The sequence below is a fragment of the Phasianus colchicus genome, chromosome 22 (genome assembly GCF_987193195.1).
Source record: "Phasianus colchicus chromosome 22, bPhaCol1.hap1.1, whole genome shotgun sequence".
In the NCBI taxonomy this organism is placed as follows: domain Eukaryota; kingdom Metazoa; phylum Chordata; class Aves; order Galliformes; family Phasianidae; genus Phasianus; species Phasianus colchicus.
The window spans coordinates 4109591-4134870 of record NC_143457.1 but is presented as its reverse complement, the minus strand read 5'-3'; the positions used below and the strand labels follow the sequence as shown (position 1 = coordinate 4134870).

Genomic DNA, 25280 nt, shown 5'->3' with positions numbered 1-25280 from the left:
GCGCCGCCGAGGTCACGGCGCCGGTTGGTGGCGGCGGCGGCGGCGGCGGCGGGGGAGCGGCATGGACGGAGCCGGGGCGCTGCTGGCCCGCTGCCCCGCCGCCGGGCTGGGCGTCACGGTGTGCGCCGCCGCCGCCGGGCTGCTGCTGTACCGCATAGCGCGGAGGTACGGGCCGGATCGGAGGGAGCGGCGGGCGGCGGCCGGATGCGGGCCCGGCGGCGGGGAGGATCCGCGCGGGGCGGCGGCGCGGGGGCCTCGTGGGCCGGGGAGGCGGCGGGAGGGGGAGCGGGGAAGAGCTAACGAGGCGAGGAGCTTCCGCGGCCGAGGCTTTGCCCGGTGGAGGGCTGGGCGTGTTTCTCGTGTTCCCAGGAATCGCTCCGTGTCTTTGTGTTCCGAGGAGTCGGCTGCCGTGGGAGCCGTGCTTTTTAAAAAAAAAAACGCTCCGAACGTCTTTCCGTCCTGCAGGACGTTGGATGTGTCGCTGGAGTCCCGGCTTTGGGTTTGGTTGTTAACGTGCTTCTGGTGCTCGGGACGAGGAGAGCGGTTTGCTTCTTGTGGGAAGGTGTGATTGCAGGGAGCGGTGCTGGAGGTAGCAGTGCTGTGCGGTGCTGCGGGTTGGGAAGTCAGAATTATGTAGCGACCGTAATTCTGTAGGCATTTTGTTCTAATATGCGTGCAGCGTTTCTGACCTTAGGACAAAATTAAACAGATCGGTTAAAGCCAAAGTTTGAAAAGCATCTGGGTACGGGTTGCATGAAAGGTGTAGAGCTTAATTCTGCAGACTGTAATCTAGCACAGTTGGAATGTGGGAATATACAGAATAAGAGGTGTGTTAGACTATGTAACAGGCTGTTCATCAGCTGAGTGCTGGGGTAAAAGAAGGCCCCACTGGCTCGTGGTGTGAAGGTTCCTGTCAGGTTTATGCTTCAGAACAGAAACGTGCTTCTATATCCACAACAAAACCCTTCAGGTCTGCTCTATTGTGTTTGCAGTTCATATGACCACATGCAGCATCAGTGGTCTGTCAGCCTGTATGCAGGTATTGGCACTTCTGAGGTGTGTTTAGTAAGGAGTGGCCTAAAGCAATCCGAAGTGAAGCAGGCTGACCCTATTGACTCTAATGCCTCCTTTGAGGCAAGAGGTGGAATTTGTGCTTGAGTTTGTCAAAATGTCTCTGGAATGGGAAGCATTTCTTACCAAGTCCTTGTCGAGCTGTAAATAGTTCCATCGTGTGATGCTGATAATTCTTTAGGGCTCTGCGTTTGTTTTTCGATCCCATTCCAGTGTTACTTTTTTGCCTCAGTTAAATGAGTCCTCCAGAGTCAGTAAGGTAGCAGCTTTGTAAGAGAGGTAGGGATCCAGGGAGGTGTGATGTTGCTTTTGCTGTTAGTGCAGTTCGGTTCCGTTTTCAGAACAAGTAAATACTATATAGGTAAGCACAAGGTGACTTTTCCACAACAGCTTCTAGAAAGGGAAATAAAATAAATCTGAACAACTTAGTGCAAAGCAGTGCTGGTGTAACTGTTAACATGTAGAGTTACACTGCTGTAACTGTGGCAGCATCCTACATGGTTGCTTTTTTTATCAAGGCAGAAAAGGAGTTGATGTATACTCAGATAAGCAGGGCAGCTCCTTAAGGTTTGGGCCAGAAAGAAAAACTCTGGTGTGTTTGTGGTCTTCCTCTGAGATCACAGCATTGCTACTGGCTTCTTATGTGTTCTTGAAAGTCCTTTGCTGAGTTCAGACCTGCAACTGTAGCCATTTTTCCTTCATTTTTTGGGCCCCTCCTGATTGTTGGCTACTGACTTGTTACCAGGACCAATAGAGAGTACCTTGTGAGGGACTCTTTTTTGGGGGCTATTTTGGTCAGTAGTGGCAGAGGCTGCTCATAGGAACCATCACTTGGATGCCTGCTGGAATCCAGACAGCTGGGATGCTTCTTTTCACAATGGGTCTGCTCTGGAAGACCCCCTTTGACAGCACAGCTTGGAATGCAGCAGGTCAGTGAGTGCCACCCAGAAACCGAGCTTCCCTGACTGTGAGCTGAACTCAGCATCATGTTCCTTGATGCAAAAACCCTATGCACAGAAAACAGTCCAAACCTGGCAATTTTTCCACCTCGTTAGGGTGTGTGTGCTACTAGATTTTAAGCTGGTACAGCAAACATGCAGTAATTCAATTGCTGTTTGTTGCTCACATTTAACTATGCAGAGTGGCTCTTTTGTCCAGGGAAGCTGATTCACATTAATGCAGCATTAAAATATAAACTCCTTGCAGATGGTTTTCCTGCTGCTCTGTAAAGAATTGAGCACAGGTAGATTCTTATATAGGTTTTGCACTGCCTGTCTTCTCATGATGATATCTGACTTCAGAAGCACTGTGTGCTCTGGGTTATGATGTTCAGTCGCTGTGTGGAATCAGTGAAGGTGTGGGTAGTTGAACATCTTTCAGTCTGTATTTGAGAGTCACGCTCTTTTTTTTTTTCATTGTTAAAGTCCTGCCCAGTTGCTAGAAAATTAGCACCCCACCTACGTGTTCTTGCCTCAGATGACCTTTTTTTCTTCTTTCTATATCCAGATTTTTAAAATTATTATTACTTTTTTCCTCCCGTTTCTATGGCAACAGATCATAGCATTAGAAAAGGAAGGATTATTGCTTTTTATCCTAAACAATCTAGGATGTAGCAATTTTTTTTGCATACGTTGTGTGAGTGAATGGCAGCTATTTAACCCTTGGTAGCACATCCTTAACTCCAAGCATGAGAAGAGGAATCCTGTTTGGTAAAGCTGGAAGGGTCTTGAGTGTATTAACAGTTCAAATCCTGCTTTATTACTTCTTTTTGCTTACCACATCTGTGTTATCCATGAATTTAGTGCTTCTGTCTGTTCCATTGCTTCATAGAAGAGGGAAGAGGTTGAAGTACAGCATCTCTTCTTTTCACCAGTGCCAGAGGATAGCTCAACAGCAGGCTGGGAGGGATTGAAGCACTTTGCTCCAGTGCCTCTATTAGTTCAAGGAGCTGTGCAGTGACCTACATCTGAGGATGGAATTTAGGTTGTGCTTGCTGTCAAAGTCTATGCTCAAGGCACAGTAGGATTTGTATTAGGCTAGCATGCTAAATCCTGTGCATTATATGTTGACAGCTTTTACACTTAAGGTAGTGAGATGAAACTGGCACCACTAGGTATTGCAGCCCATCCATTGCATGGCTTTTTTACCTGGATCTTTGGTAGTGACAGCTCAAGGGAAACGTGGACTAGTCACTTTATTTTCTGGTTTTCTTTTCTTTTTCTTCTTTCTCATGCCTGTCAGCTTCAGTGGTTGTATTTTTATCTCAGATTGCTTACTGTTTTGAGTCCCCTTGGCAATCAAGCAAAGAATTAAGCAGAGAACATCGATCTTAGGAGGGGTGTGGGAGTATACATCTATTTTGAGAAGAGAATCTGTCACCCTAGTAGCTCCAGCCATTTCCTTTCAGCATCTGGCAGGGAATCCTCTATGCACGCTTTGTGGGCTTCTTTTTGGTGCTTTGTTTCAGGTTTATCCTTATCATTCATACTTAAACAGGATGCTCAAGGATTTGATGTTTTACAAACCAATTTTCAAGACCAGGTCTATGGAAATGGGAGTTGGGAAGAATCTTAATTATAGGCATCCAGCTGCAAGGGTGATTGCTGTGATAAAAGCCTGTGTAACTAAGGGGAGAACCACCTGCCTGTTTGGTTGCAGGGTTCCACATCACATTTCTTCAGCATTCAGGTGTTTCTGTACAGAACACTGCAACAGCAGAGAATGTTTTAGGGCAAAGAGAAAGGAAGCTGCTCCCAACTTGGGCATTTCAGCTCCTGTTGTTTGCTCTCTAGGCTCTCATTGAGCTGCCTTGCTCAATTGCTTTCAGTGCTGCTCTAGATGTTTGATGTTTGCCAAGCAGCTCTGTCCCTTTGGGCACAGATCACTGTGTGGGGTCCTGGTTGTTTTTTTGTTTTTCCCTGACTGGGCCAACTTTTAGCAGCCATTCACCTGTCACAGCAGTGTATTTATGTATGTGCCCTATATGGACACTCCTGTAAAAGCTGTTTGGCCCTCATATCTTTGCAGAACTGGACAGCAAATGGGGCAGGCAGCAGCTGGACCTGTCTGTCTGCACGGCCACCAAGGCCAGTCCCTGCTTGGGCTCTGCCTGAGCAGCTGCCCTTCCTTGGAGGTGTGATTGTGACTGGTTGTGATTAAGCTCAGACAGCTGAGCTGTGTTGATGTGAAGCTTCCCCTTGGATATTGCTCCAGGCTTGAAGACAAATGCAGAGCTTCTTGAGCAGACAAGGCTCAACGTACTGAAGTTTTTTTGTTCAAACATTTGTCAAAACCTCTAATGGCACCATGTCACAGCTGTTTCTCTTGCAGTGACTATTTAAAAAAAAAAAAAAAAATCAAAACAAAGGGTTTATGGTCCAGGTGATTAGATTAGTCTTCATCATTTCAATTCCAGAATGTAAAAACTGGGGAAGGTCTGATGATTCCTCATTTCCTCCTTTTTAGCTTGAGCTGTTAGAAGAAACAGCTATTTACAGTGCCTGAACTTTGGGCTAATTTGATATGCACTTGTCCTTGAAAAATTCCATGATAATCAAGGCAGGTAGTAGCACTGTAGCAGTGAGCTCACTTCCTAGGTTTCTGAATACCATCATCCACAGTTTTTATGGACTGTTCCCAGGATCCTGTATATTAAGCAGATACTCTACTCTTTGTGAATTTGAATGCTGGTGATTATGAACATGACTTCTACTCCCAAATGTACCTCTGGAAAAGCTAGTGAAGTGGTTTATTCACAAGGTCGTTATTAAAGTTCTGGCATGTCCACAGTACTAGCACAAAGAGATGTTAGCATCAGGGAGGAATTTATTTCTACTCTAATTGTTCTTCTTTTCATTGCTAAAATAACTACTGTGAGTCAGACAGTTACACTTACTGAATGGGAAGGTTGGCTGTTATTCCAGGCTCTCTTACGGTTCCCTGTTTGAAAGCCATTTCTTTCCTTCACATCAGATCTGATGCTGATGCCTGACGCGTTTCTGTTCCTAACAGGAAGAAGCCCACACATGTGACAGTGAACTGCTGGTTTTGTAATCAGGACACGGTGGTGCCATATGGGAATCGCAACTGCTGGGATTGCCCCAACTGCGAGCAGTACAACGGCTTCCAAGAGGTACTGTGATGAATTGCCTGGAGGGAGGCTGGGGAGGTGCTCTGTGGCTGAATATTCAGCAGATTGACAGCTGGTGGCTCTGTGCTGAGCACCTACAATCAGCTGCTCAGTACACTTGTTCACGTTTGAGAGAGCATCTGCATGCAGGGGGATGTGCTGATGTGGAGTGGTGATGTCAAGGCCTTTGCCCTTTGAAGCAGGGGAAGAAAATTTGTCATTTTCACCAGTATCTCTGAAGATTAATATTTTTTTTTTATATGGAATGATTATTCTTTTGTATTTTGGAATAGATGAATTGTCACATAGGGTGTCAAATTACAAGGCCTTTCTTAAACCAAAAGGCAACAACTGCGTACAGTGGATGTATAGAACAGTGGATGAGGAGAAGATCTGAAGTGTTTTATCTCTCTTTCACTTTTCCTTTTGTTACTTAGTTATGGAGTACAGAGCTTGGAGGATTTTGTTGTCAGCTAGAGAATACCTAACTTTGTTTTATATGATCTCACTTTTGTTTTTCCTCCTGGTTTCTTTTTGATTCTTTTCAGAATGGAGACTACAACAAGCCCATCCCCGCTCAGTACATGGAACACCTTAACCACGTTGTTTCAGGTGCTACAACTTTCTGTGATCCCACCAAACCACAGCAGTGGGTGAGCAGCCAAATTTTGCTTTGCAAGAAATGCAACAACCATCAGACTACAAAGATCAAACAGCTCGCTTCATTCTCACCAAGGGAGGAGGTAAGTCTTGGGTAGGGACTGGCATCATGGAAGCACGTTCATCCTATGCTTTCCATGTGGCAGAGCTGTGTGTCTTTTGTGGCTCTTCATCTATAGAGTCATAGAGTGGCTTGGGTTGGAAGGGACCCAAAGGAGCATCTAGTTCCAGCCCCTCTGCCATGTGCTTTGCTGAGGGCAAGGGCTAGTCTAGTTTTCTGTCTTATCATCTGTGTTCATGAGATGTAAACAAAAACGGCAAAATTGGCTACAGAAAAATTGGCCACAAATTGGAGATTTCCATAATAACAACAGAAGCTTTCTCTGAGTGCTGTATGTGTCTCTTCTGGTATATGGAGGCTTGGTGAGCTATCTGGGAAGCTGACTGTATGGCTTGCCTCCAGCTTAGTCATTCTTCAGATCTAGTTTTAGGACTTTTTCTGGAATCTGGGAACATGCCCCATTCACATGTCAATAGCAAGCATGATAACTGGTAAGGGATCTGCAGTGCTCACCTACTTGTTTGTTTTTTCCTATCATCAGGGCAAATATGATGAGGAGATTGAGGTGTATAAGCACCATCTGGAGCAGACCTACAAACTGTGTCGTCCATGCCAGGCTGCTGTGGAATATTACATAAAGCATCAGAATCGGCAGCTGCGGGCACTGCTGCTCAGCCACCACTTCAAACGCCGTGAGACAGACAAGACCTATGCTCAGGTATGTTGCAGGAGAGAAGAGGGAATTTAGGGGAAAGTACAGAAAAATCAGTGCTTCTGCATCTGAGTTTATAGCTGGGGGATATATCAGTGCTGGTGGCTGCCATGGGGCTTTCTAAATCTGGGACCATGGGTGCATAGCAGAAGTTTAGAAAAATGTGGAATAGTTTGCATAGATACTTCCTGTTGTTAATTTGATCTTTCTGTCTTGTTTGTGTCATTTAAGAGACTGTCTGAAATGTAATCATGAAAGAGTGGAATTAGAACGGTGGGACAGGCAAAAAAGGGGAGATAGGGATGCTAAGTCATGAGTACAGTGCAGGAAACTACAGAGTTCAGGAAAAAAGAAATAAGTATGATGGAAGGTGATCTATGACCTCTTTGGCTCAGTGCCCAGCAGACCTTGGCTTCTGCTTGTACTTCTGTTCTTTGCTACCCTAGCACGTCCCATCCAGCATCAGTCCAGTAGTGAGATGGACAAGGGCAAAACTGTTCAGTAAACCATACAGTCTAAAAGTAAAGCACCATTTCAAAACCTTACTGCATTTTTTTTTTTTTTTTTTTCAGTTTCTAACAACAAGTTTTTCTCTTCCTCTGCAGAACTTGTGTTCATCTTCCTCCACTACTTCCATAACTACACCAGCTCAGGTGATATTTCTGCGGTTCTTGGCCTTCCTCAGCTGTGCATTCCTGGTTCTGTTGGCCTTGTACGGACCAGGCGACCCTTTCTCACTCAATGCTGCAGTCCCTGCTCCTGTCTCTTCTAGTCCAGCATCTGTTCAGAACAGGACTGGCACGAGCTCACATGCAGACTTAGGAAATGACACTTCCATGACGGCGGCAGGCTGGCAGGAGCTGCTCCACATGCTCCCAGAACAGATGGTGGAGAACCTGAGCGCTGCATGGGATTATGGAAAGAATCATCAGATGGCAGTTGCTGTTCTTGGGTTGTTCACCTGCCTGCTAGCAATGTTCTTGGCTGGGCGGATCAGGTGGGTGTGCTTTTTACTTCTGTTCCAATTCAAGAAAAAACGCATTGGCAGTTTTGTCTTGACTCAGTGAGACATGGGGCAGCTCCAGAATGTACTGGGTGGCACTGTTCTCCGTGTTCTTCTTTGGATTTCTAGCAAGTTTAACAGCAGAGCTTGCTTCTTTTCTGTGCCTTGATTCATTCCATTTAAGCTGGAATTTCAGTGAATGGAAGCTTCCCAGTGCAACTGTTGGAGAGTAAAACTAATCTGTTGGTGGTACTTAGCACAGCAGTGGGAAAGGCTGGTGATGATACATCCCAGCACATGGCCTGTTCAGCCTTTGAACTTTCCCCACTTTTTCCCCAGCTTTTCCCTTCCCACCACTTCCTCACAGCTATGGGATGGGGTTTATTGAAGTTTGTATCTTCATTGATTGTTTTTGTTGTTTTTATTTTTGACATTACAGGCTCCGAAGAATTGATGCATTTGCTTCAGTCTTGTGGTTCATAGTGATGAGCCTGCATTTAGCTGAGAGGTACCTGAAGATGGAAACACCCAGCTGGCTAGATACAGCCAAATTTGGCACCACGTCCCTATGCTGCTTGGTGGGCTTCACTGCAGCAGTGGCAACGCGGAAATCAACGGGCCAGCGGAGATACCGGCCCCGAAGGTCAGAGCCAGAGCAGTGACGCTGGGGGAAGGAGGAAAAAAGCCTTATGAACTCTGTGCGACTGGTGCTTCTCTCTTCTCCTTTTATTTTCTCTCCCTTTTATTATTTTTTTAAATTAGAAAAGCAGTGAAGATCTTTTCTTCTTTTATACACACATATATATATCTTTTTTCCTGCCATCCTTGCTTCCCACTGTGTTAGCTTCTTGGAGCATTCCCACTGCTGGTGCTAGCCAAGGAAGCTTCTCCTGCTGCATCCCTTCTCCCTTCCTTCTGAATCCTACGTCAGCAGTGCAAATATCCAACCTTCCCAAAGCCAGTTCTTCCAGCAACTGCTTCACAAACTGCTCCATAAATGCAGACTCCTTCCCATCCTGCTTCTCCAGCCAAAGAGATTCTGGCTTCTCCTGTCCTTCTGGTTCTTCTCACTGCCTGTCCATCCTTAGCCAGTCACAGAGGAATCCTCTTCCTTGATACTCCATGAGGCCTGGGCCACATTCAATTTTCTAATGGTGCTGGTCGCTTTAATTTCAAACTGATGGAAACTTGCCTCTGGATTCTGACTCCTCCTGGCGTGTGCTGTAGTAACACTGCATGATGTGTGGGCATGCAAGGAGGGGACATGCGTAGTCCATAACATTGTTCTTCTTGCCTTCCACTGTGTAGCATCACTTAACTGCATGCTGTCTTGCTCTGCCATTCTTCTGGGACTCCTATTTTAAATGAAAAGGAGTCCTGAAGTCCTTTTGACTGGAACTTCAATGATTTATTTTAAAGGGTGCTTTAAAAGGTTATGTAGCTCAAAGTGTCTTTGTTAGATATCTGAAAATACTTTAGGCTTAATTTTCAGTTCTACCAGTGGCTGTTGTTTTCTGTGCTAGTTTTCTTTATTTGTTTGGGTTGTTTTGTTTTCTTTTTTGTAAGAGGAGCCTCTGTGTAAAAGCACAACTGGATGAAGCTGTGTTCCTCTACTTCTGTAGCCTTAGAAAGAGAAGGTATACAGTACTTGCAACTCTATGCTGTGCTATATGGCTGACTTCTGCTGTATGTCACTGCTTATCCAGTTAATGTTTTACTTAAAAGAAATGCAGGTTCTTGAGAACACAGGAAGATGTGCTGTAGTAAGGGGTGGGAGCTTCTGCTGCAGGACCCATAGCAATAGAAATGTTACTGGAGGGAATGTGGGGTGTCTTAGTGGAAGTTGGCATTGGTAGTAATGCACCTAAAGAAAGGGGCCTGGAAATTGTAACTTCTGAATTGAGACCTTGGCAGTCCTCTTCTGAAAGCTTGGATGGCTGGGTTACTGCATACACAGATGAAGCTTGAGCTTGCTGGGTCCTTGCTGGGTAAGCAGTCTGATTATCTTGTGCTCTTTTTTGTAAGGCACTCCACTGATTTTTCCCATCTGAGTTCAGGTCTTGCAGTTGGAGATGGGCTTTCTAGAGGAAACAGCACCGTTCCAGGAAATCTGCTATTATATTCAGAATAGCAGGCAGGACATGCCATGGTAATAGTCTGATACGTTAGCTGGATGTCTTGATCTTCCTATGCATAAACTCTAAAATAAGCAGAATGGAGCTCTCACTGTGAAGTTTCTGCATCTCCCACTGAAAGATCCAGATGCTGCTGGATACTGGAGAAGCAGGTGAAATGCTAAGAACAATATTTAAGGAAACAAAATGTGTCATATCTTTCATAGTTATTGTTCTTCAAGCCAAAATTCACTGTGAAAGCACAAATGTAGCACTAACAAAAAGCTCTGTATAGATCCATTATCAGTAAGCCAAGTGAGCTGAGTGTGTCATGGGCAGGTACAGCTCCTGGATGAAAGACTTTGTGCCTGTAACACAGCAGCTGGCATTGGAAGGGAACACAGAAACCTATTTCCCATGTGTGCTCTTCTTTACAAATAGTTTTAATGGTGCCTTCAAACAACTGCTGTATCCACCTCCAAGCCAGCACAACACCTTTCTCCATTCTGGTGCTCACAAACAATGCTGTTCAGGTGGCTGCTTATTTACATGTGCACAAAAGGGAACCAGCATCTTCGGAACCTGGTTCTGCCCTTCTGTTTCCTGGTGCTTCTCAATCCTGACCCAAAAGCTTTGTCTTCCAACTCCAGACTCCAGTTTTTTTCGTTCCAGTCTCAGGCTTCTAAAATGCTAAATAACAACTACTGTGTCTTTATGCTGAATAACAATTACTGTGTCTTATTTTCCACGAGGACAATGGATATTTACTGAATTTAGAGAATTGTTCCTCTAAAGTAAATACTTCTAAGAAGCCATGGGAGTTCATCAAAGCAGAAAAAAGCCTGAAATATGCACAGTCCTTAGTACTGGCTTAGACTTCTGCAGTCACTCTGACTCCTTTTTCTCACTAGTAGGAGATTTAGTAGGAAGTGTGCCCTAAAAATCTGGTGTCTGTACCAGACCATAGGCTCCTCTGTCAGCTGGTGGAAGAAGGGAGAAATATTAAGAAAGACAGCAGTAGACTGGTGAAAAGATAGGAAGTAGCAAACAACTGCGTATATTTTTGTAGATAGATGATTTACCACTGTTTACTTAGCCTTTCCTCCAGTGCAGTGATCACTGCAATGTTTTCAGGCCTTGAAAACTCCTTACTGCAAATGTCCTTCCAACACAATTTTCCTGCAGTCATCTTCTCTTCAGTGTCATGGACAAATCCACCTAAAGAAATGGGCAGTGGAACCAAATCCAGTGCCAGCTCTGTCATTCTCTAAACTACCTGCATGAAAGACCCATAAGGTGACCTTATGTCCATTATTGAAATAAGACCTATGGCCTCTTTTTTGCTCCTTTCTTTGTCTTCAGTATTTCCCAGTTCATTTTTTAAAATGAAATGTGGGAAGGTAGTCGTTTATGTTAAGTTGTGATTGTCTTGTGCGTTTGCATATAGAACTTGAAGGTTCCTTCTAGCATGTGAGTTTGCAAGCAGCTGGTCTTGCAGAGGTAAACAGTTTCCCCTTGCTGCTCTGCTGTTAGCTATATCCAAATAGTGGGAGGAACCACGCTTTTAGAAGAGGAGAAAGGGGTGAGGTGAGGGGAAGTAGCTGACAAGTATGTGGGAATGGTCTCAGTAACATCATGCCTGGTTTCTAATGGCAATATCCTTTTCTTTAGAAGGGATAAAATTGATCTGAATCTTCTTGCCCTGTAGCAGGGAAACTTGGTGGCAGCATGCAAAGATGCTGGTCAGCCTCTTCAGAAATTTTACTTTCAAGAGCTGAAAGGGCTGTGTCAGGTATTGCTTGGTCCTATTTCTTGTGGCCCCATAAGTCTGAGAAGCTGTTTTCTTCTCTTCTTTTTAGCAGTATTTTATTTTTTTCTTTCAGTTTAAATATGCCCTGTATTTGCGCTCTGAGCTCTGGCACTTTTTACACTTATTCTGTTGTTTTACATCACTTTCTGTGCCTGATCTTTTCTCTTACTCTCTTGCCTTTTTTCCTATACAGTGGTGTGATGGAATGGGGGGGGAGGTGCACCCAAAATCCCTTGAGCAGGCAGTAGAACTGGGGGAAGGAGTGGGTTTTATACTGTGAAGCCCAAATAATATTACTAAAAGAATATTTGAGGCAAGAACTCTTTGTCTTCACTTTATTCAAATTAATACAAGTGAAGTATGCTTACAGGTTGCAGTAATATTGCATGTCAGAACACCAGAAAACTGCTTCGTTCTGTGGCCAGCCTGTACAACTGAAGCCTTGGTCTCTGCGGTGCTTTCTTCACCTTACAATCGAAGAAATTTTGGACTCTTAATTGGAAAAATTTTTAAAGCAAAACAAAATAACAAAGCAGATGTTGGAGTGCGACTCCTCATGCCAAAGAAGTTGTCTTTGCTCCAGACTTGAGCTTATTTTCCCAGTATTTGGTGCCTGAGCAAGTTGGTGCTGCTGCTGCTTCTAAAAACAAAAAACCTCAAAGCTTTAGGAACAAATATGCAGCAATTGCATTTCTGGTCTCTTAGAAGCTCTCTTTTTGCCTTGCTTATGTGTTTTGTTGGGGCTGATGGAATAGGAGGAGAGGGAAGCAAGAAAGAAAAGGATTTTGTTTTCCCAGTGGTTTATGAACTGCTAATATTAGATCTGTACCAGTTGTGTCCTTGGAGCTCCTCCTTAGACATTTAGGTCTGAAGAAGATGATTTTCAGTTATCAGTATCTTACTGTTGACTCTTTCTGGACAAAAAAAAATAGTACTCTAGTTAAGGAAACTATTGCTGCCTTTACTGACACTGTTCCTGCAGTACCTGATTTCAATGCCAAATAGACTCTTCTAAACAATATGCCATGCTGTAGCTTCTGTAAGGAAGGTGCTTTACCAATCTCATGTCTTCGCCTTGGGGTTCAGTTAAGAAATAGCCCAGCAGTTAGATATGCCATCTGACTGTGACAGGTTTCTTTCCCCCTTAGGCTCCAGCAGAAGGAAGTGCATGCCAGCAGCTCAGTTATTCTGGTGCAAGCCCCACATCTGAGCATGGTGTCACTGTCCTTGCAAGGCTGAGATGTTGATTTGTATGCCACATTTCCTTCTGCTGAGGGAAATAATAGCTACCAAAGGGCTGGTAACATACAAAAAAACCACTGGTAAGAAATCATCCAGAACCACTTGGTTGGTGCTTTGAGCCTCTTATGTTCACTTAGAGGTATTTATATTTCGAGCTACAGAGAAACAGGTGGTAAGTAACCTGTGGTCACCAGATACAGCTCTGTTGCCTAAGGGTTCTCCCAGCCACGCAGGCTAGAGGATGCCAACACCATAACCCAGCAGAATTAGAGGGTATTGGCCCCAAAAGCCTCTCATTTTAGGTGCTGCTTTTTGACCCTGGCCTTATGCTGTTGTCTGAACCAGAGGATGAGGACTACAGAGTGGAGCTGAGGTGGTGAGGAACTCCTAGTGAGTATGTGCCTCACTTAAAATCAAGCCTGCTCCAGCCCAAAAACACCTTGTGCCCTGCTCAGCAGAGTGAGATGCATAAAGGGCTCAAGGTGATTTTATTAAGTGCCTTTCCCTGGATGAACTCTTTGACAACACTACGTTGCTCTGCTTCAGTGGAACTGTTGCAGCTGCAGCTTGGGACAGCAATGCCTGCACGTGTGGCAGGCTCATGCTTTTGTCCTGCATTTACCACCAGTAAGAGTGGGTGGGAATATGAGGGTACTTGGACTATACTCTTGGATTTTCATTGACTCTGCAGACACTATGAGGGTTGAAGTGAAAACCCAAAGCTAGCAACTGAGTAAGTATCTTTGCTGCTGCTGCTTTTGGTCTTCCTGAAGCCCTCCCTGATATCTGTGCATGCCAACTGACCCCTTCCTGTCCTTTTACAAGTCTAGATACCCTATATTTATATCCCATTTCTTTCTTTCTAATGACTTCTCCTTTCCTACATCTGTGTTTTGCATGCCCTGGTGAACTGAGCTTGGGTGTGTCAAAAGGTGAGGACAGGAGAGGAATATAGAAATGGTGTAGTAGTGTTTTATTTTAACTTCAGTATTTTTTGAGTAAGCTGAAATGATGTGAAGCTAATAATCATGCTTAAATACTGTAGAAGTCATGTATGGATGTATTGTGGTCAAACTATTTATACTTATATAAACTGATCAAATTAATAGCTGGTTTCATTACTCCAGACTGACTCTGCTTGTGAAAGTGGGGAGCTGCAGAACATGGCTTTCAGTTTTTAAATAGCTGCCATTGAACTTGTGTGATCTCGCGTGTAAACTTGTCAGTTCTTTCCAGGTGTGCCATCACCTGCATGTACACCTAAGGCTTCTTTGAGACTTAGCAGATGCTCTCACATGAAAGGGGCAGTACTCAGTCCTGAAGTGTACCAAGAGTGCCCTGTAAAGCCTCATATGGGACCAAAGCTATCAAGTATGCAAGCAGGGAAGAGGTCCTCTGAATCTTCTAATTTTGCCAATGTTGGTGTTTTGTAGACATGGAATGTGCACACACCTTCGTGCCACCAGCTGGGGGGGGGGCTCAAATTGATGCCAAACATCACATCTGTATTCCAAAAGGTATCAGTGCAGGACCTGGCAGCTGGAGCCCTTTCAGCTACAGTTCATCCCTCCCTTTTCACCTAAAGCAGAGTGACTTGTAGGAGAAAACAATTCTTAGACTGAGCAGATGAAATTCCTAGCTCTGTTCTGGCATCAAAACCTTAATGTATTTGGGACCTGTGCTTTCTCAACATTATTGTCCCTGCGTGCCTGTTTTTTATTTGCCATATCGCTCTTTACTCCTGATTCTATCACCTTGACCAGAGGCAGAGCTTATGGAACTGGCTGGCGGCCAGGTAATGCAGCAGAACAGACAAGTGGCTGTGTGTCAGCTTACAGAAACTTGCTTGTTTTGCAGCTAGCAGTAAGCAAGGCAGCAGTGAGCTGCTTCTGCAGCCTGTGCAGCAGCAGCAACCTTGCTGTCTGCAGAACATAGTGCAGTTACACAGGGACAGTCTGTAGGTAAATTATGGTGGGAACTTGATTCCAAAGGAAACGTTTTACCTAACGATTGACAAGTGGTACCCTGGCTGATTCCAGGCAGACAAACCTGGATGCATACATCAAGCTGCCTGACTCTTCACGTTACCTGTTAGTGTGAAGGGAGCCATCTATAGTCTGTAGTCTGACCTGACCCATGCTCTCTCCCTGTCTCTCTCTCTATCCTGTGGGTGGTGCAGCATATCTGCAGTTAAAATGTGAGTTAAAAACACATGCTAACTTTGATAGGAGGGGGAGATATTGGGAGAGAGGAGGCTCTACAGGCAGGAGGTGCTTCTTCAAGGCAGTGTACTGTCCTATGCCATGTAATGCACTTCTTTAATTTTCTGTTGGTTTTTTTTTTCTTTCTTTTTTTTCTCAAGTATCTGTGTAGAGGAATTGTGCCCAACTGTCTAGTAACGCTGTGATCATTGTAAACACTAATTAAGATACCGATTTTTTGATGTTCTCAATACTAAGTTCTCAAATAAACGGCTTCCGGGCCCTATTTCCACAAAACATCTGACTCCAGAGCCTTTTTTTTCCCCTCTCTTCCTTTCTTGGTTACGTTTTCCACTTGCCAGAGCCACTTTTATCACGTACACAAATGGCTTGGAGAAATGCAGTCATCTGAGAGCAAAGGACTGTGATCTGCCTGCTTCCTGCCTTACTGACCCTCTTGATTTTCTTGCTTTATTTCATCTGCTTCAGGAAGTTTTAGTTCTCCTGGCCAATCTCATCCATCCCATGACAGCACCCCTGCTTTTTAGCAGCATCTAGTTCTCTTGGCACAACAGTAGCAAACATTAGAGAAGAGTGCATAGAGAAGGATGAGAGTTTTGTGCACGTTGCAGGAATTTATTCAGAGTAGAGCTACACGTAAGCCATTCTTGGTCAGCCTTTAATCCTAAGGTATTGTGCTATCCTTAAGATTGTCCAACTCTTCCTTGGTAAATAGAAAAGTAGTTTTCTGGATGATTAATTGGCTGCCCAGAGGATTGGATGGCACTAACATGTTGAGGTTGAGATTTGGGGTTGTTGAGTAGCAGAGGCTTTGGAAGTCCAATCCAAAAAAGTAGAAATGCTACTGACAAGATTATAGTTGTAAGTGATGAATGACTGTAATGTATTCCACGCTCTTTCAGCGAAAAGCAGCCAAAAATCAGCAAGCCAGAAATGCTGTTCTTCTGTGCAGCAAGGAGCTGTGTAAAGATGGATCCTTTTGCACAAGAGTAGGAAAGGCACAAAGTTAGGAAAAAAGTAATGTTCACAAGTGATGCTCTGATTTGACCTTTCGTAGACACTGTGAGTGGTAGATATTGCTGTTTCTGAGAACTGTATCATAGTTCTGACCTGCACTTCTTATTTCCTTTCAAATCCATTTTCCCTTTTGGAGGTCAGTATGTCCATTTGCTGTTCATGTCTGTATGTGTGGTGAGGCAAATGTCTCTGTATGTGCACCAAAGGACTCTGCACGTTTGCGAAGCGTGACACCCTTCCCAGGTCCTCTGGAACCTGAAGAGGTTGGGCACTTTCTGCTGCAAGATTGACGAGTTCCTGGCTGCTGTTAAAGGCATGGCCTGCTTGCAAGCACCAGAGGCTGATCGGCTCAAATGTTGTTCAGCCTGATTAAGCTGGTCGGGATTGTTGATGTCTGCCTCATACTAGCAGATAAGTAGTTTTATAAGATATTTTAAATTATGATCTTAAATCTGTACTGCTGCTTCTGCGTGTGCTAGCACTGTGTGATATTGCTGCATCACATCTCTAATCTCCGTGAGAGAGTGGCACGTGCATAAATCATTTGACAGCACTGAGGTAGATGTATTCCTCCTCTCCCTGTCTTACTACTGGCTTTTCTCTCTGACAGATGAAAAACCAGGTTTCTATTCTCATCTGTCTCAGTGTTTTCATCAGAAGTGAGATCAAACCTCCAAATGTTGCAGTTTGATTACAGGCTGCAAAGTCTGGTAATCTCCATTTAAAAATGTATCTGTATATTCCCTTCATATTCTGTTAGTATTTTGTCATTGCTTATTTGACAAGAGTATTGCCTGTTTCTAATTAAAGAACCTCACAGGAGATCCTTGATGTATCTTGCTCAAATTCTAGACTTTTTCATGTACGTCACTCAGTTGTTAAAAAGCAAAACAAAGTTCCCATGCTTTCAGCATTGCTCCCTTCTTAAAGCAATCATTTAGAGGCTATGAGAACACAAGTGAGACTCCAAAGCAGATTCTGCTGGGGTAACGTGATGAATGGAACTGCACTCTGCAAGGAGGAATGGGAAGAAGGTAGAAATTGGTGTCATTTTGTGAGAGATGGTTCACTTTGGGCTGATCCTTAAATTGTGAACCACCGCAAAGGTACATCACGAAATCTGAGTATCAGAAGTTAATTGCTGATTTATTTGCGTATTAACTATATGCTGTGGCAGTTCTGACTGCAACAACTGCATAAAATGCCAAGTCCTGTCAGATAGTTATATTACCAGTGGAAGTTGGTGGTACTTAAAAACCAAGTTAACTGATGCAGGTATCTTTAGGCGCATTTTGTCAGTTCTCTCTCATCTTGTGTTCTCGGATTGGTATCACTGTTTTACAGCTCCCTTCTTTCACTTGCAAATAACCTATTGGAAACAAAGATCTAGGAATACAGTTGAAATTTCTGTTGCCAATTTGAAATGTCTTCAGAGACTGTGATAGAGATGCTGTTTTATACATTAGAAGTGAGACACTGGAGAGTGCGCTGCAGGAGCACAGTTCCCTCTGCATGACTATAATAGTACATATTAGTGATATATGAAGATATTAGATATATGAAGAAAGGAAAATTTAATGGCTTTGGCCTTGGTTTAGGGTTGAGAAAGCCAGGTTTGTGTCTGTGTTCTATTGTAGGGTTTTTGTGTGACCCTGGACAAGTTACTTAGTTCTTTTCGCTTCTTCCTATCTGTAAGATGATGGTGATGAGTCCAACAGAAATATAACAAAGGCAATTGTATCAAAGGGGCGTGAATGTTAGTTTTAACATGGAAATGTGCCTAAATCTTTATCTAACTGTTCATAAAAACACTCTCCTCTGTGCTGACGTCAGAAGTAAGATACTGATTCTGGTTTGTGAAGACAAGCAGATAACCACTTGTTTCCCATAAACACAAGATTTCTAAGTATGTATTTTATGTATGCATACAGCAAATATCAAGTACACTCTGTTACTGGTGTTCTGTGCATTTGGACTTTCTAAAACATTCTGATGATTTATATCAGAGTGATTTTCTCAGGGGAGAAGTCGTAAGGACCTGAGATAATAAATCGTCCCAGCATTTATTCCAGCCTGTATTGCAGAACAGGTCGGTGCACAATTTAAGTGAGGTTGAGCATTTCTTCCTTCCCCAGTTTCAAAGACGCCCAGAAACTCAAAGCATTCTCTGTCTTGTACTCCTGCACCAAAAAATTAATGCAAACTTAGGAACACAAGTTTTCCTATGCTAGAGATACAATGAGCATTGTAGCTCTGGTCCAAAAAAATCCCACAAATTCTTTTCTGTTCTGTTTAGGTTGTTGCATTCTGGGTCCCCTGGTTACAACTGAGAGAGGGAGTTTCTGGAACCTATCCATTCCTAAATACTTGTCATGCCTGTCATTTACAGGTACTTCTCCGGGGATTCATTTACTCTGTTTCCCAATGGCACTGGGACTGGCTTCCCTTCCTCTACTACATCTCTCTTTGTTCCAACACCACCCAGTATTCTCCAGCTGACAAACCAGCAGCTCTTCAGGTCCCCACGCAGAACTTCTTCTTCCTCTCTCCCTGGACGTCTCAACAGAGCACTCTCTCTGGGTACCATCCCCTCCTTGGCCAGAGCAGGTAAGGCAATGGAAAGAAGGAACCCATTAGATTTAGATTCTTTTCATTCCAAATATTTTGGGGGAGGGTCATTTATTTTATTTTTAGAGACTGTTGGGCAGATCTGTTCCACTGCAGCTGGGAGAAGGTCATTATTCTGACTCTGGTATTTAGGAATTTATTTAGGAAAATGGAGACTTTTTTTCTTGCCTAAACTTAAAGCCCCTCCCCTTCTGAGGTTGATGACAAGATGAAGCAGTTACCTTTTCAAGGATAGACCTCTGGTAGCTGAGCCATCTAGGTTCAAGCTATTTTGTTTTTGCTTTTTAGATTCTGGCTACTTGTTCAGTGGAAGTCGTCCGGCGTCGCAGTCATCTCAGTCCAAGGAATCTCCCACATCAGGTAATGCACTGAGGCTTCTGAACAAGCATCTCTGCAGGATTTGCAGTGGGTGGATTGAAACTTGTGATCTTAGTTTAATTCTTTCCTCCCTGCTCACATCCCAGTGAAAGCATTGATGAAAATACTGCAGAGATAATTCCAACTAAGATTGAGATTGCATTAAAATAAGACTTGGACATTCTTCTCCCTGAGAGAGCTTACACTGAAATCAGTGAGACAAAGCAAGGATCCCTTCCCTACTCCATATGTGAGCTGAGATTGCTTTGAAATGAGACTTAAAATTGTTCTTAGGGCAACTCTTCTGTTTTGCTTTCCTGCCCTAGCCCACAGAACTGGTAATTTAGCTATGCTGTCTGCTCTGCCCTTTTGAACCTGTCTGTTGCACTCCTGACCCCAGATGGATCATGGGCTGTTTGTGCTGCTGCAAATGCAGCAAACTAGTATACCTTATCCTTGAATGTACCAAAGTGTATGTGGAATTTCTCTGTGTTTTGCAATGCATGAGAGAGAGAAACTGAATGAATTATGAATTTTAGTACAAGGTATGTTGGTTGTTTGCAATTCCTGTTCTCTCTTCCTTAACAGCTGTTAAAGAAAACTGTGCCTCTTTTATTGGAATTGTGATCTCTTTTCTCTTCTGGGATATTTCCATTTCAGAGCACTTCTCCCTGCTGTCAGCCAGCTGTGCTCCATCACGCATCCCCTCTCCAGCACCATCAGTGGCTGGCTCTGTGACTTCCAGCTCAGGTTCCTTGCGGTACCGCCGGCCACTCATCAGCCCTGCCCGACTGAACCTGAAAGGACAGAAGCTGCTCCTTTTCCCATCTCAGAATGAGGCCCTGCTCACCCCAACCAGCTCAGAGGCGCACACCCACTCAGACAGCAACATCTTTACAACTGAGCTGTCCTCGTTTCCGAAAAAGAACCTCAGCGAGCGGGGAATGCATGGTATGCTGGCAGCCTGCTGCACTCCTGGAAATGCATTTGTGGGATAGAGTAGGATTGCAAATAAAGTTGTGCATCATCTAGGCCGTATGGTAGATGGGAAATCTTTAGGCAGGACTCAGGTGGAGATGATTATTAGGCTACCAAAGCTCCCTTATGAATTCACTGGCCTGGAGAACCACTGTTCTGCCGGAGCAGATGTCCTGTTCTCACTGAGTGGTGCCACAGGAATACTACTGCCACTGCCCTTAGCCTTGTTTGGTAAGTCCTTTAATCATGGTTCTGGTGATGCTGATATGGACAACTTATGAAAAACAAATTTGGCCTTTATTTCCAGCTCCAATCCTCAATCTTTTCATGATTTTACCAGGCAAGCGTTCATTACTCACAACCACCTTTAGGCTGCTTTTGTCTTCCTTGCTTTTTATACTGCTTTTGTCTTCCACCGGTGCCTTCTGAATTTTTATACCTCTTTTTGCAGATATGAGATCTGCTGTAGAAGGAGGCAGTATTTGCAGCAATAATTCCATCAGAAAGGAGGATCACTCATCACACTCATCTACCTGTGTGGTAGATACAACTACCAAAGGAGAAGATTTGGTGGGCTGGAGAGGTGAGTGCAAGTCCCATGGGTGCTTCAGTGTGCCCAGGAGGGCAGCTGAGATCTTTCCTGTGGTAGTGATCTGATCTTAAGGTCAAAGAAATAAGTAGCAAAAGCAGTTCCCCTCTGCTATTTTAAACCCTTAACAAGATTATTCCTATTCTTTGGGCCATTTGAAGAGTAGTGACAGGCAGAGTGCTCAGCTGGGACTGAGGGCAAGGGGTGGGGATGTGGGTGTTTAGAAGAGGGACAAGATGCAAATAGAGCTAAGGAGTGCAGTGGAATCTTTCCTAACAGGAAAAGTACTTCAGAAATTCCTGCTTACAGTGAAAACATTGGACAGAGAGAATGCAGCATATGTTATTTTGTTATTTATCTCATCAGTTCTTTTAACATCTCCTCCTACTGTTCCTTTCTCTCTTTGTATTCTCCTTTTCCACCAAGGTCATTTTGGTAACTCCGCTCTCCGAGGTCTGCTGGCAGTGAGTCTGACTCTCAATGCTATCTTCACATCAGCCTACGTCTACCGGAGCCTGCGCTGATTTGTGCCAACACTTCCTTTCTTACTGGTCCCACCTGCTTCTGAGAAAACTCCTTGACAAGATGAATTTAACCACAGTTTCATATCTAATGGCCATGCCACTGGTGCATGCTGGTTTTTTTTTTGTTTGTTGGTTTTGTGTTTTTATAATGACTGTTAAGTCAGCTGTCATGACAAGGAACCCTATTGGCTGCTGCCATCACTTCCAGGTAGAACAGATCACAGGATTGTCCCTGGAGGTGGCGAGCAGAACTCTCAGAAAGCCCTATAGTTCAAAGCCAGAGGCTGTTCAAATGTTCCATACGCTTTCTTTCGAATGAACTGACCTGAGACATGAGCCTGAAAAGGTGTACACTGTAAGGAATGTCCCCTCAGCTCTTTGTCCTGACATACTAACCTCATGCTGACGGTGCTGTTAAAACGAGAATTAGAACAAACGAGCTGAAGAGGACACACAGCTTAGTAGTTGATGCTGGGCTTTGTCTACAGTAACAGCATTCTGAACCTCTTTGGCCAGTGGTTCCTCTTTTCCCTTTCCTTTGGCACTCTCTTCTCAATTACCAACGAACTTTTCTTTGGTTGTCTTAAGCTTGCCTGATCACATTGCTTACCCTGACTGCTCTGTCATATTTCTTGCATCTTATATGATCGTGTGCTTCCACCCAGGCTCTGCCCTGAGGCTACTCTCACCAACTGCCATTCTGATCTTCCCAGAAACTTCTCTGGTGCATACCTCCAACCAGTGCTGTTGTAGGGATGTACAAATCCAAAGCAGACATCCTTTTGTGGTTTGCATTAGAAAGAGGAAACCTAAATTTTATTTTGTGCAGGAGACATTAATTCTGTTGTAATAAGAAGGGATCCCCACTGGAAGGGCTTTAGCTCCCACCTCCAGCTGCTGGTGTTTTCACTGAAGCAGGAGTGGCATAGCTTGTTCTTGCTGTAAATTGCACGTATCTGTTGGGAGGTACTTGAGGAGCTGTCTGATTGTATACATTGTGTAAAACTGGCTCCTCAGTTTGATTCTGGGATTTGCAAAGTAATTATTTAAGATATTTCATAAACAAATACCACGGTGCTCTTAGTGAGAGATGCCAGAGCTGCTTCTGCTTTCTGGAAAGATAGTTTTTCTAACCCAAAGAAAGTAGCATTAGGTTTTCAAAAACAGCTTATAATTTGAGTGCTTCCACTTCTGGGTGAGTCATCAGCATGGCTTAGAGTTCAGGGGCCATTTAGAGTATCATGCTGAGCACTCAAAATTATTTAATACATCTTAGGAAGAAAAAAAAAACCCACAATCTTTATGCCTTGATTCTTAAATCCCAAATACAGAGAGAACTACCAACATGCCAAGGATACCTGGTGAAAAGAGAGCCAACTGGCATACTAGCTATGTATTTTCTGAAACTGGACTCACACTGTTAAGAGTTTTTCTATCGTCTCTTCCTTTGGTCTCCTTTACCTCAAATATCCTTTCTCTTCCCTTTCTCTTCATCCCATTGTCCTGTGTTTGCATCTTGAATTACAGTTAACCTTCCTGTGTCTTCCTCTTGGTCCTGCTTTTGTTCCCCTTATTGCACTCTTGCATGTGCACAGAAACACAGCATCTCTCTGCTGATAATTCTCTGCCCTACCCTGAAATTCACACCCTGGAGTGATGATCACCCTTCCTTTCACTTCACTTTTTTACTTGCATGTTTTATTGAGATCCTACCACAGCCTCACTTAGCACCTCACGTGAGCCCAACCCTAATCAGCATGCCATGTAACAAAGTGAGCAGGGCTTTACTGCTGATTCAAGCTCTGAAAAATTAAATCTCTCATTGTCTCTTCCATTTCTTCCTGCACTATTTTAGCAGTCCTCTTCCAGCCACTGCTCCCCATCCCCCCTTGTTAGTGAGGCTAGTTGTTGCCTACTCTGCATCTTGCATGCAGAGGACAGACCTCTGGCCATGCACTCACTGAGAGACTGCAGAGACCTGGCTGCCAGCATCCCTGTGCAGAGGTGTAGATCCAGGATAAATACCTGCAGCAGAAATAACTGGATGTGCTGCAGGTTGATGGTTAATTCTTTTGTAACTTGCATGAATTGTTACTTATAGCTGAACCTGACCCACAGCGTTGCTGTTATGAGCTTTTTATCCCCTTTATAGACTTGTGCAGGCTCACACAAGCATGTGTATAGAAAAAATGCTAGCAAACCAACATAGAAGCTTCTCCTTAGACCTGTGCTGTTTGCATTTGATGTTGTCCAGGTGTAACGTGTGACATCCCATTTGTGGATCCTTGTCCTGACTTCCACCATACCCAGGGGCTGCCTATGCAGAGACAAGCCTGCCAGAAAATACAGTGGTTTTGCTTTTTATTACGCTGACAGAAGCGCACTGTGACTTCATGTATGCAAACTTCCTACTTTCACCTCCCAGTCTGCGCTGAGTTCATTTACCATCACACTCACCTGGGGCCCAAGTTGGTCTCTGTCTCTACCAGATTGCAATATAGAAATTCCCCTCCTTTCCAGCAACGAAGGAGCTGCACCCTCTGAATGCACCTCTTGTTGCCCAGAGCAGGAATGCTTTAAGCTGTTACTGCACTTCTGAATCCACTCACTGAAGCTGTTCTTAGATGAGCATGTGGTGACCTTGTCCAAAGCAATATAAAGACTTTGGATTTTATTGCTGAAGAGGGAAGACAACCAACTTTCTCATTCTGGTGCTAGAATACTCTCCAGTGGTGCTTTCACAGATGTGAAGCCTTTGCTTGAGTAGTACACAAGAGTATATGTGTGTATGTGTGTGCGTGCATATGTATGAAAACATTTGGAGGGTTTCTTCCTTTTGAAAGATCTGAACCCACGTTTGTCTTTATATTGTTGGCCTTAATCTAGCTCCTAGATACTGTGTCTATCTTGCTGCTGTTTTCTGTATGAAGCTGGTTTGGAGGAGAGGAAAGATCATCTGGTTCCCCTGTAAAATATTGTTGACTGGTGATGCTGATCTTCATACAGTGTTGTTTGGGGGTGAAATTTTATTTTTCTAATGTTTTTCCTACTGTAAAAAAACTGTTGGAGTGTTTGGAACTGAAAAGATCATTATGAAACGGACTGTCTGATTTAAAGATTTTAGTGCTACTTAATAAAAACCACAATCAATCTTAAGGTGGAACATAAATGAGCTCCATTTCCATTCTCTGCCTTCCTCGGAACATTGTACTTCTTTGGGTGTGGGCTTGTTAGTTATGTTATGAGACTTGGCAAAGACTTTTAATGATTTTGTTGTTCTGAATTAGGAAGGATTTGGATTCTAGAACCTTGTTCCAGTTCTGCAGCATGGGTGCAGCTTGGCAGATGCCATAGATGTGATACACATACCTATTTGATGGCACGGATGGAACCAGTCGCTGATTTCTGAAAGTCATCTTTTACCACAAAGCTTAGACATGAAGTTGGTCACTGTGGCAACGTGGTAAAACTTATTGCTGGCATCCATGGGCCAGATTCACTGGAATTTTGCCTGTCTGCTCAAGCAACAAATTCAGCTTGTGAATGTTTTGTTCTCACTCTCTTCTTGGGTAGTGGGAACATCTGTAAACGCTGCTGAACTGCCTGGGTTCCTTTAAACAAGGCAGCTGAAATGAAGGGCTTGTGTTGCCTGTGGATGCTGCTATGTTCTTTTTCTTCCAAGTACCATTCCAGGAAATAACTGTGGTCTTAACCTCTATCACACACATCTGTTAGAAGGCTAGAAAGGGCCAGTTTGGCCAATGAGAGTTAAATTTTAATTATGTATATATACATACACACACGTGTGTGTTTATATATACGTGCACATATGCACATTGCAATAGAGAGTAATCATCACTGTTTTGAATGGAATTGGTATCTAGAAAGGGTGTGGAGGACAATTTTGAGTCCTAAACCTTATTTCCTGAGACAGAAACGCTGTATGTCATGTATGTGTACTTGTTTGGGGAGCTCTGACACTGTACAGTTTAGTTAAATTGTACTCCAGGGGGAGACACTGTTCCTCGGAGGTTTTTAGTTCATACTTTGTGTTTAAAGAGGAATATTTTTCTTTAAAAAATAAAAATGGAAAAAAATTTCACCTTATAATGATTTTATTTCTTGGGGAGCTGAATGTTTGCTGGGGGGCAGGGAGATGCTAT

General features: G+C 43.8%; 1 protein-coding gene across 3 annotated transcripts; it reads left to right on the top strand.

Annotated features, from left to right (window-relative positions):
• Positions 1–25208, top strand: TMEM201 (transmembrane protein 201). 3 transcript variants are annotated; one of them, XM_031613251.2, is made up of 11 exons: positions 1–165; positions 5083–5203; positions 5749–5943; positions 6463–6639; positions 7239–7630; positions 8076–8279; positions 18431–18648; positions 18958–19029; positions 19687–19977; positions 20456–20587; positions 21020–25208. In XM_031613251.2, the coding sequence occupies exons 1-11, from the start codon at positions 62–64 to the stop codon at positions 21115–21117; spliced, it is 2004 nt and encodes a 667-aa protein (XP_031469111.1). In that variant the 5' UTR covers positions 1–61; the 3' UTR covers positions 21118–25208. The 3 variants fall into 3 exon arrangements, with proteins under 3 accessions (XP_031469111.1, XP_089979000.1, XP_089978999.1); XM_090122874.1 differs by lacking the exon at positions 1–165 and adding an exon at positions 292–562; XM_090122873.1 differs by lacking the exon at positions 1–165 and adding an exon at positions 586–2000.
• The last annotated feature ends 72 nt before the right edge of the window (positions 25209–25280 follow it).

Excerpts from the sequence above, each read along its gene's own strand:
- TMEM201 (XM_031613251.2), top strand. The coding sequence starts at position 62 with ATGGACGGAGCCGGGGCGCTGCTGGCCCGCTGCCCCGCCGCCGGGCTG. Across the intron at positions 8,280-18,430 it reads CGGAGATACCGGCCCCGAAG|GTACTTCTCCGGGGATTCAT; the intron begins GTCAGAGCCAGA and ends TGTCATTTACAG. Across the intron at positions 20,588-21,019 it reads AGATTTGGTGGGCTGGAGAG|GTCATTTTGGTAACTCCGCT; the intron begins GTGAGTGCAAGT and ends TTTTCCACCAAG.